Raw genomic sequence first — 12110 nt, 5'->3', positions numbered from 1 at the left:
GGACTCATGGTTAATAGGTTTGCAAGTGACACCAAAATAGGTGGTATTGTCAGCAGTGAATGGAGTTACCAAGAATTACAGCAAAATCTTGATCAGCTTGGCAAGTGGGCCTAGGAATGGGAGATGGAGGTTAATCCAAAGAAGTTTGAGATGTTTGCATTTTGGGAAGTCAGACCAGGGTAAGACTGTCACAGTGAATGATAGGGCCCTAGGGAATGTTGTAGAATAGAAGAACTTAAGAATGATTCCATGGAAGTGGTGTTACAGGTAGATAGGTTGTGAAGAAGGCTTTCGGCATATTGGCCTTCATCAGTAAGGGCGTTGAGTATAGGTGTTGGGATGTTATTTTGCATTTGTTGATGAGTATACATTGGGAATATTGTGTACAGTTTTGGTTGTCCCACTGTAGATGTTATTAAACTGGAACAAAAGTGCAACATTTTGTGCGTTTGCAAGCATGATCTTGCAGTAAATGGTGAGCTGAGGATGCTCTTTATCCAAGTTGGTCTCTGAGGCTGTATTTGGAGAAAGTGGGAGGGGGAGGCTTATTTGCTAACAAGAGAAAATCTGCAGATGTTGGAAATCCAAGTAACACATACAAAGTACTGGAGGAACTCAGCAGGCCAGGCAGCATCTATAGATAAAAGTACAGTCGACGTTTCAGGCCGAGACCCTTCGGTAGGACTGGGGGAAGAAAGATGAGGAGTAGATTTAAAAGATGGGGAGAGGGGTGAGAGAAACACAAGGTGATTGGTGAAACCGGGAGGGGAGGGATGAAGTAAAGAGCTGGAAAGTTGGTGAAGGAGAGAGTACTGGAGAGGGGCGAATCTAATAGGAGAAGACAAGGCTATGGAAGAAAGAAAAGGGGGGAGGAGCACCAGAGGGAAGTGGTGGGCAGGTAAGGAGATAAGGTAATAGAGGGAAAAGGGGATGGGGAATGGGGAATGGTGAAGGAGTGAGGGACATTACCAGAAGTTTGAGAAATTGATGTTCGTGCCATCAGGTTGGAAGCTACCCAGACATTGTTGTTCCTCCATTCTGACTGTGGCTTCAGCGCGACAGTAGAGGAGGCTATGGATTAACATATGGGAATGGGGAGTGGAGTTAAAATGGGTGGCTACTGGGAGATCCTGCGTCTTCTGGCGGACGGAGTGTAGTTGCTCGGTGGAACCTTCTCCCAGTATATGTCAGGTCCCTCTGAAATACAGGAGGCCCCCGGAAGCACCGGACGCAGTATATGACCCCAACAAACTCACAGGTGAAGTGTTGCCTCATCTGAAAGGACTGTTTGGGGCCCTGAATGGTGGTGAGGGAGGTGGTGTAGGGGCAGGTGTAGCACTTGTTCCGCTTGCAAGGATAAATGCCAAGAGGGAGATCAATGGGGAGGGACGAATGAACAGGAGAGTCACATGGGGAGTTTACTTGCTGATGGTATGTGCTCATGTGCTGGGTTTCAGGAGCAGTGCCACGGAATGTTCCGGATCAATGTCAGTGTGTCAAAGAATCTCAATCTGAAGCTGAAAGATGGGGAGAAGAAGCCAGGCTTCTGGGTTCCACGTGTCTGGTGAGACAAGGGGTCATTTATTCTATTTACTGCTGGGTATCTCGGCATCGGTGGTGAGGCCCACATAATGCCCATCCCTAATTGCCCTGAGAAGGTGGGGTAGTTGCCCTCAGTTCATCTAATGAAGATGCTTCCACATGTGTGTGTGTGTATATGGGGGGGGGGGGAGAACCAGGGTCTACGCCCAGAGAGGGTGCAGGAACTGCGATATATTCTGCTGATCTCCTTCATACTGTGTCCTGTAGGCACCCATCTTCCATCCCCTGGTCCTACTTACTCACTCCATAGAACCCTTACAGATTTTGAACATCTCCATTAAGTCTCCCCTTAACCCTTATCACTCCACGGAGAATGACCCCATCTTCTTGCAGTCAATGGACTTACTCTCATTGGAAACTTACCTAAGAAAACCCTTAAATTTGTTCTCCATACTCGGCTTGCATGGAAACCCCACCCCAGTTCAAAGGTGAGGACAAGTGCCTCTCTCAGAGTTCTGGAAGAGGCTGTCCTAGGCTTGTTTTGTGGGGAGCGCAGGGGTAGCCCAGAGAAACATGTATATGTTTGGTTTTTTGTAAGTATCTGGTCCACTGACATCCTTCAGGAACTAAACCAGTCTAACCTAATGAGACTCAGATCACCACAAGTCTGAAACTCATCTCTGCTCTTCACCTCCACCCACCCCACCCCGCAGGGTGAGCTCCCCAGTCTCAGTGGAATTTTTTTTTTCCTAATTTTGTGTTGAATTTAATAACCAAGGGCTGTAAAAATAAGACTGTTTTGGTCTCACTCTCGACATCTTTCTTATCAGCCCCTGTCTGTTACTGACCCCAATGTCAGGTGTCCTGTCTTGACCACGACTTTTCTACAGGGAAAGAGCCCCAACCACACACACACACCCATCCCATTGCAGGAACTGGTAAATAGTTTATTATTGTTAAGTGTACCTAGATACAGTGGGAAACTTTGTTTTGAATGACATTCATTCAAATAATTTCAAAATATAAGTTCTTTGAGATAGTATAAAGGGAAAAGCAATAACGGAATGCAGAATATGGTTCTACAGTCACAAATAAAGTGTATTGCAGGTAGACAATAAGGTGCAGAGCCATGACAAGGTAGATTATGAGTTCAGGAGATTATCCATACTCTATAAACTTATTTCACCCTCCGAAATCTCTCCACTCCTCCAGTTTGGACCTTCTCATTATCTTGAGTTAAGACACTTCACTACTGTGGTGTTGTGCTCTGGAATTCCTTCCCTAAATCTCCCCACCCAACCCCTCCTTCTGTCACCACCCCCATTCAGTTCCACCTCCATGGCTGGGATCCCAGTCACCTGCCTTAGCATTTGGTTGGAGAGCGCTGCTGGAACCTGTTTCCATCCCCAAACCAGGTCCAGTTCATGAAGTGGATGCAAGTAGTTACCGGAGAACCAGGCGATCTGTTTCTGATCCAATGGGACTTACAGAAAGGGTATTTTTCTTCATTCCAGGGCCAACCCTCGGAACTTCAACTTTGACAATGTGGGAAGTGCGTTATTGGCCTTGTTTGAAGTGCTGTCATTGAAAGGTTGGGTAGAAGTCCGAGACGTCATCATCCATCGAGTGGGCCCAGTAAGGAACATTGATTTCTAACAGAGTTTGACGTAAATGTGTTAGTATTGGTCTGGTTTTATCAATCAACCATGAAAGAACATCACTCACACTTAATCCTGCTTAGAATTTCCCATGACCTTCTCATAGTCCATGCTGCCATCTGGAGACCGTATAGACATATGTACACAAAATGGAAAACCAAATCATTGGAAGAACTCAGCAGGACAGGCAGCTTCCATGGAGGGAGATGGACAGTCAGTGTTTCAATAGTCCGTATGAAGAATCTCTACCTAAAACTTCAGCTGTCCATTTTCTTCCACAGATGGTGCTCAACCTGCTGAGTTGCTCCAGATTCCAGCATCTGCAGTCTGTTGTGTCTATACAGATGGTGCTTGTCTTCATCTTCCTGACTTGCTTACAAACTAGAATAAAATATGTGATAATAAACCAGTAACTTTGTCCTATTTATGTCACAATTTGATCTCTATTCTCATGCTTTGTGCAAATCACTGACATTTATAGAACAAAATAAAAACAATATTGTAACTGCCCCTAAGAAGTTCCACAAGGTTTGTTACTACTCTTTCAGCATTTGTAAAAGATTTTACTTTTGCACTAAGATTAAAAGTTAGGGGCAAAAATGTGTTTGTTTTCGTCACTTGCACAAACCGCTCACAGGAACGTTTCTCTCCATGTGCACTTACTTCTTGGCACTCTGTTCAACAAACATCTATTGCCGATTGCCAAAGATTTGCTTCTTCCCAAAGACAAGTTTATTGTCATATGCTAAAGTATCTGTATGTACAGGTGCAATGAAAAGCATACAGCTGCATCACAGGCACATTGCCTCAGATAAGCAGCTTTCACAAGAATAATGTAAATTAAACAATTTATATAGTTTTTTTTTTACAAGAAATAACTATTATAACTAAAAAGTCACGTTAGTTCAAAGTGGTTATAATGTTGATCAACTGCAGTGATTAGGGTAATGCCAGTTGGTTCAAGAATCGAATGATTGAAGAGATGTAGCTGACCTTAAATCTGTTGGTATAGGACTTCAGGCTTCTGTAACTCCTGCTAAATGAGAAGATGGCATGGCCTTGGATGGTGAGGATGGGTAAAGTTAAAATATTGGATTTAACATAGTCTTTTAGTGAAATCGAAATAAAGTGAGGTAAAGGAATTAAGAGAGAGCAAACATAATAACTGAAGTTGCTTTCCACCTTCAGCTCTGACAGCACGTGGAAAGTACCATCAAAAGTGATTTTCCAGATCTTTTTTTTCAGGGCTAGAGAAGTTATTTTTAACTAGTTAAGATTCATTGCACTTGCATCTCAATGTGCCAGTGAATGTATAGAGGGAATGCATTGGAACTTCCAATGCATGATGGATGGGGTTCCTCTGGAGCAGATGGCTCATGGAGAAGAGGTTCAGCATTAAAACCAGAGTCAGTTTATTATCACTAATATGACATGGAATTTGTTATTTTGCAAGAGCAGTAGAATGCAAAGGCATAAAATTACTATAAATTACAGAAGTAAATAAATATACAATCAAAAAAGGAATATGTTCATGGGTTCAGGGACCATTTAGAAATCTGATGACAGAAAAGAAGCTTTTCCTGAATCTGTTGAGCGTGAGTATTCAGTCTCCTGCGCCTCCTTCCTGAGAGTAGTAATGAGAAAAGAACTTGTTCAGGAAGGTGATGCTCTTTAAAGATGGATACCACCTTCCTGTAGCACCGGCTCTTGAAGATGCCATCAATGGTGGGGAGGGTTGTGTACATTTGGGGTGGAGGAAGATGCTGTTTCATTTGGTAATAAATCTGATACCAAATTCTTAACTGTTAACCTCATGCAAAATCAGAGTCACTGGTGTAACTACAAATTCTCTTCCTTCAGATTCATGGCATCTACATCCATGTCTTTGTCTTTCTTGGCTGCATGATTGGACTGACCCTCTTCGTTGGTGTTGTCATTGCTAATTTCAATGAAAATAAGGTGAGCCCCACACTGCCATCACAGAAGCTGCTGGCTGCCTCCACCCTTTGTTGTTTCCAAGCCAGGGTCAAATGCATGGTGAATAGATTTTTGTCCAATTTTTGGTATTGGTTTATTATTGTTGGTAATGGTGTATACTGATAGGCTGCTTTATATGATGCATCTATAAAGATTGGCATCAGTCATCAGGGATATGAGAAATTTCCTTAGCCTTCTGAGGAAGTAGAGGCATTGGCATGGTTTCTTGGCCATGGTGTCAACGTGGCTGGACTAAGATTAATTATTGGTGATGTTTACACCAAGGAACTTGAAACTCTCAACCATCTCCACCTCAACACCACTGATACAAACAGAGGTGTGTACTCTGTCTAGCTTCCTGAAGCTGGTGACCATTAGTGGTTTGATCTCTATTCCCCCGATTTGCATAACTCACTGGTAATATTGATATGACATTTACTGTATGTAATACAACAAAAAAAATATACAGTATTTCAAGCCATTCTGCCCCTATTTAATTTCACAAGATATTTTGCTACTTTTACCTTAAGTACTTTAACATAAAAAGATTTGACTTTTGCACTAAAATTAAAAGTTAGGGGCAGAAATATACAGTGGATTCTAGTTAATTGGGACACAATTGGAACCAGTTCATTTTGGCCCAATACAGCGGCTGTTGCAATTAGCCATAGTTCCATGGAAATGGGATAAAAGGTATAAAAAGGACTAACTACCATTTAACTGATTAACAAATTATGTATTTAAATGAAATACAGAAAAAATTAGAACACTACTAATATTGCTACAGTATTATAAAACTGTGTATTAGTTCCTAATAATTATCAATGGAAGATTTCTCTTGATTGACTGTAAATGAACAAAATAAGCACAGACACCCAGTGTAGATAATGGACTGTCTTCATACAAATGCTATTGATGATTGCGTCTGCCAGATCTTCATTTTCATTGTAACGTTCAAGATGATTGTTGATACCTTCAAATTATTTGTAGTTCCTAACTTGTTGAAGTAGTGTAACCATTTCATTCTCGCTCCCGGCTGTTTCTGACATCTCCAAACCAAAATGCTTGAAACCACAGTGAGCAAAATGTTCTGAATTGTCTTACTGCTTGTTTCTCATCACCTATCAGTGACAAAAATCACTGTTTTTTAAACACAAGCACATGCAACTGACAGTATTTAGAACTGTTCACTGTAAGCACATTATAGTATATAATGGCCACCCAAGTGCATGCATCTAATGCTAGTTAGAAACTGTTCGGCAACAGTCTCCTGTCCTAATTAAGTGGCATAGTGTCCCAATTAAATGAAAGGAATCCTGGCTATTTTCTTTATTAATTTTTGTTCTTTAAGAGTTGTCCCAAATAGCAGCTTCCCTGTTTAACTGATGGCCCAGTGACCTGTTGCTCCCTCCCTGACACAGTGACCGGTGAGTTGACTTCCTGCTGGTTTTCCAGGGCACTGCATTACTGACGGTTGACCAGAGGCGATGGGAGGACCTGAAAAGCCGGCTGAAGATCGCTCAGCCCCTTCACCTGGCTGCTAGACCTGGTAAGCAAATTCTGCCCTACCGAGCAGCACATCACACTGCTGCAGCCTGTCATGGGGCTGCTCTCATTTTAACTTGCTGTGGAAGTTTAGATATCCTTCAATGATTTGTCAAGTGGAGACCCATTAATTTCAGTCCCAAATCCAACTTTGAGGAAACAATAAACTTCCGTTTTCTTCAATGTTTACCAATATTTTTTTTCCTACCTGTTAAAGACTTTGACTGTTCAGTCCTGATTGCTGAGGTGAATTTGTGCAGACTAATCTACAGCATCCAATGTAAACCATATCTACTTCCTCTACTTGCACAGGAAAGATACTGGGCATGTTTGGAACAATTCAGAGCATTAGAAAGGGAATAATGCAGTGTTCTTTGAAGGGAAATGGATTCTTACAGCTTGATAGCATTACAGAAGGGTATAGCGTTCTATAGAGAAGGGTGCTCTATAAATGCAATTTGCTGTTATTTTCAGTGAAGCTCTTTAGCGCAGAATCATGCAGCATTGAAGTAGGCCTTTTATATGACCATCCACACTGACCAACAGGCACCCTTCTGTGATAATCCCATCCCCCAGGTCTTTTCTCATCTAGACACTTCTTAAATGCTGTCTCCCTTCCAAGTATTCACCACTCTTGATAAGAAATAGGAGGAAGAGTAGGTCATCTCGACGGTTGAGCCTGCTCCGCCATTCAGTAAGATCATGGCTGATCTGGCCATGGACTCATCTCCACCTAGCTGCCTTTTCCCCATAACCTTTAATTGCCCTACTATGCAAAAAACTATCCAACCTTGTCTTAAATATATTTACTGAAATAGCCTCCACTGCTTCATTGAGCAGCGAATTCCACAGATTCATTGCTCTCTGGGAAAAGCAGTTCCTCCTCATCTCCGTCCTAAATTTACTCCCCTGAATCTTGAGGCTATGTCCCCTATTTCTAGTCTCACCAACCAGTGGAAACAACTTTCCTGCCTCTATCTTATCTATCCCTTTCATAATTTTATATTTCTATAAGATTTCCTTTCATTCTTCTGAATTCCAGTGAGCACAGTACCAGGTGATTCAATCTCTCCTCATAGTCTAACCCCCTCATCTCTGGAATCAACCTGGTGAACCTCCTCTGCACCTCCAAAGCCAGCATCTCCTTCCTCAAGTAAGGAGACCAGAACTGCACACAGTCCACCGGTACAATTGCAGCATAACCTCGCTGCTCTTAAATTCATTCCTTCTAGCAAAGTTCTTACCATTTAAATAATAATCTCATTTTTTCTTCCAAAGTGTATGACCTCGCATTTGCCAACATTGTACTCCATCTGCCTGACCCTTGCCCACTCACTTAACTGTTCTATATCTCTCTATAGACTGTCTGTATCTTCTGCACCATTTTGCACGATGAGAAAGATTCCCATTCAGATCCCCTCTACATCTCTTCCCCTTTCCCCAAACCTGTGTCCTCTAGTTTACTGCAGTCTACCATGTCTATACTCTTCATTATTTTACTGTAGATACCTCAGTCACGTTCCCTCTTAAACATCCTCAACTCCAGAGAGACCAGTTTCTCCTCATAACTTACCTGTTCCATTTTAGGCAATATCCTGTTGTATCTCCTCTGCACACACAGTTCCAGCTGAACGTTTATAAAGTTGGAGCATAACCTCCCCGCTCTTGTATTCAACTAAATTTGCTGGCGACAAGATGGTACTCCTACTGGAGTCTGCAAGAGCTGTAAAAGAGAGGGAACAACATCTTGCATTTGTATAGCACCAATGTCCTCTGAATCCTTCAAATGAACCTTTGAATATCCCACAGTGCAGGAGTATTATCAAACAAAGATTAGCACACAACTACGCGAGGTGTACATACAGGTGACCAAAAGCCTGATCAAACACAGAAGTTTTAGGAAGAATGTTTAAAAGAAAGAGCTGCTGGCAGCAGAGGCAATAAAGGCAAAGCTGCCAATAGTGGATTCTCTCAGTAATGGAACTAGAGAATTGCTGCAATCCCTGAGGAAACTGTAGAAGTAGGGAGGTGAGAGACCATGAAGAGCCTAAGGAAGATCAAATCCAAATGCCATCATGTTAGACAGCAATGATAGAAACTCAGAAAACTGGATCTCATTCTCACAGGAAGGAGTAAGGATGAGGGCCAGGGATGAGTTTAAGGGGAAGTTTGCTAAACATATGGAAGAAAGTGGGGTAGGAGGAAATGAGTGTGGGCTAGAACAATGGCATGGAGCAGAGGGACAGAATGGTCTGTATCTGTAGTGTAGAATATAACTATTGTGTTTTCCAGATAATGGTGGGCTCCGAGCTAAAATGTACGACATAACGCAGCATCCATTCTTCAAAAGGAGCATTGCTGTGATGGTCCTCGCTCAGTCAGTGCTCCTGTCCGTCAAGGTATGAAATTGGTGTTAGTGGAATTGTGAGGCATCGTTCCTCTGTTTATTATTGACACGATGAGGAAGGCTGGCCCTTCCTCCCTTATCCGTGCACTGCAACGTGCTTTGGGTCACTCCGATGATGTGAAAATGCTGTACAAGCACAAGCCTCTTCTGTCCAGAGGCACAGAGCATACAGTAGGGTGGAGGGTAAGGTTATTGTCTCTACAACAGCAACAATGTTCATTCATATAGCACCTTTAATGTTGTATCATGTCTCAGCCACAGGATTTGACACCTAACCACCTGGACAGATTGGGAAGTTTAGCGAAAGTGGTGGACTAAAAGGGGTTTCTGCATAGACATGGTTGAGGTAGAGAGGTTAAGAGAAGGGATTCCAGAGCTCACGGTCCAGGTAACTGAAGGTACCAGTGGCGGTGGTGGAGATAAATTTGTGGATGACCAACAAGCCAAAATGGACTGATCATGAAGATTTCAAAAGGTTCTAGAGTTCAGGAGATCCCAGAAATAGGAATCTCAAAGCAAAGTTTTTTTTTACTAGAGGCGTTGTATACAATAGCAACCAAAGCATTCAAGTAGCCTTGAGCTTGCAATAAATCAAGCCTTATATGCTGAGATCATTAACATCAGGAATAGATCTAGAATTGACCCACACAGTTCTTAATGTTAATTACAGCAAAAGTGCTGGAAATATACAGCAGTCAGGCAGCATCTGTGGAGAGAGAAACAGATTCTCCATTCTATTAACACCTGGAAAAATTGGAGAGATTAAATAGCGTTTAAAATGCAGTGACAGACTAGAATGAAACACATGGAGCAGCTAAAGAGTAGAGGAGGTGTAATGGAGATTCATTGGTATGCTCAATGATATTGAGGAACAATGAGTCAAACAATGATTCATTTATGCTTTAAGAGGATGAGGGTAAAGTGGGAATGGAGTGAAGAATTAAAGGGATATGTGAAAAGCAGGAAAGGGCACCGTTGTGGAGTGGGAGAGTTCTCCACGAAGTTTGCCCCCACCCCAGCCCCCTGATCTGTACTTGTGTCCTCAGCATGGAAGGCAGGAAGAACCGAATGACAGAAAGTGAGTAGAAGGTGAGAGAGGGATATGTCAGGAAGCAATGAATAGTCTAGCGGAGATTTCTCTCCCTCCCACCCACTTCTTGTTTTCTTTTATCTCTGTGACCTGTTTTCCCCTTCTCTTTTCCTTCCTCACCCCCACATTTATGAGCTGACTATCATCCAGACTTTCCTCTTCCTGGTTCCCTACCCCCTCCCTTTATTCCATGGTTTATTGTCCTCTCCTGTCAGATACCTCTTTTTTCAGCCCCTTTGCCTCTTCCACCTATCTCTTCCCTGCTTCTTACATCACTCCCTTTCTCCCTGCCCCCTTCCTACGGTCCTACCTTCTCCCCATCACCTGGATTCACCTGTCACCTCTCAGCTCCTGCTCCTCCCCCAACTCCACCCTTTTATACTGTTTTTTGCCGCCTTTCTTTCCAGTCCTGATGAAAGGTGTCAGCCCAAGACACTGACTGACCAGCTGAGATCCCCCAGCATTGTGTAGTGTGCATTATTGCAGTAGTGTAGAGGAGAGCTGGAATTACTAGATACTGTGCTATGTCCCCCTCTCTGTCCATTGGGTTTCCAATTATCTTCCGTGGACTTAAACCCAAAGGCTGTAGGTGACTTACAATGACATCCTTTCTGTATTGCAGTGGGATGTTGATGACCCGGTCACAGTTCCTCTGGCGACGATGTCTGTCATCTTCACCTTTATCTTCGTCCTTGAGGTAACACTAGTTTTGATAATACATTTTCGCCAGCTGCACCCACACTTCTGCCATTTGAATAGTGTGTCCAGAGTTGTTGCCAGCTGTAGGAATGTCTCCACTGCCAACCAAGGTCACATTTACTGACAACTCGTTTTAATTGATACGCCATCTGAGCAAAGGAGCACATAGAATCAAGGTGTCCCTGATTCCTGCAGGAAAGGAACTCCCCATTATGGATAGATTTTGGTGATTTATTGGGAAATGGATTCATTCTGTTGCTTTCGATGTTGGTTTGATATTGCACCTGGCAGTGTTGGCAGGGAATAAGGCAATGTAATGAGACAGATAGCTTTATAAAGAGTTAAAGATAAAGATTAGCTTTTTTTGCAACATGTACATTGAAGCTGACTGTGAAATATGTTGTTTGCATCCATTCAAATCAGCAGGGGTTGTGCTGTGTAGCCCACATGTGTTGTCATGATTCCAGGACCAACATAGCGTACCCAAAACCCAACCCTAACTATATGTTACCCTAACCAGAATGCACTAATCCTAACCATATGTCTTTGGAATGTTGGAGGAAACCGGAGCACCAGGAGGAGACCCATCCAGTCACGGGGAGAACATACAAACTCCTTACAGACAGCACCAGGAATCAAACCCAGATCTTACAGCTGACACGTTGTAAGGTGTTGTGCTAACTGCTACACTACTGTGTCACCACTTGTGATTGCAGTCTCAAAATACTCCTTGAACCATTCACCAATTAGCACACAGCACTTTTCTCGAGATGTGAGTCAGTTCATGCACTTTAACTGTGAGATTAGTTGACCTGAGTATTTGCTTAGAAGCTCACCTCAATCTTAAACTTTTTTTTAAATTGGCAACCTAATCAGAAGGAGAAAACATAGCAGGGAGAGAACATTATCTCGTGAGCCTACTCCACTAATCAGACCATCATCACTCCACTGATGGTATTCCACCCCATTTTCCCACTGGATCTGCAATCTGCAGGTTCTCACTGGATCTGCAAATAAGGTTTGCTCAGTGCTCAACTATCCATCGACCTCAGGCTTAAATACTCTCAACTACTGGGTGACCACATCTGTGAAGGAGAATTTGGAAAATTCACAGACTTCAGAGTGAAGTAGTTTCTCCTCACCTCAGTTCCATTGATCAGTTGGATTCAGATTAGTTTATTGTCATATACAC

At 42.8% G+C, this 12110-nt stretch overlaps 1 protein-coding gene across 1 annotated transcript in view; it reads left to right on the top strand.

Moving 5' to 3' along the window:
• The window catches only part of nalcn (sodium leak channel, non-selective), a 195788-nt gene that overhangs the window by 135119 nt on the left and 48559 nt on the right, over positions 1-12110 (top strand). The window contains exons 28-33 of the mRNA XM_072258858.1: positions 1458-1564; positions 3057-3177; positions 5061-5159; positions 6633-6726; positions 9015-9121; positions 10842-10916. Coding sequence (XP_072114959.1) covers positions 1458-1564; positions 3057-3177; positions 5061-5159; positions 6633-6726; positions 9015-9121; positions 10842-10916 — 603 coding nt within the window. The remainder of the gene's footprint in view (positions 1-1457; positions 1565-3056; positions 3178-5060; positions 5160-6632; positions 6727-9014; positions 9122-10841; positions 10917-12110) is intronic.

This window comes from Mobula birostris, chromosome 5, assembly GCF_030028105.1.
Source record: "Mobula birostris isolate sMobBir1 chromosome 5, sMobBir1.hap1, whole genome shotgun sequence".
In the NCBI taxonomy this organism is placed as follows: Eukaryota; Metazoa; Chordata; class Chondrichthyes; order Myliobatiformes; family Myliobatidae; genus Mobula; species Mobula birostris.
The sequence above is the reverse complement of the archived record's forward strand: the minus strand, read 5'-3'. Positions and strand labels throughout refer to the sequence as shown.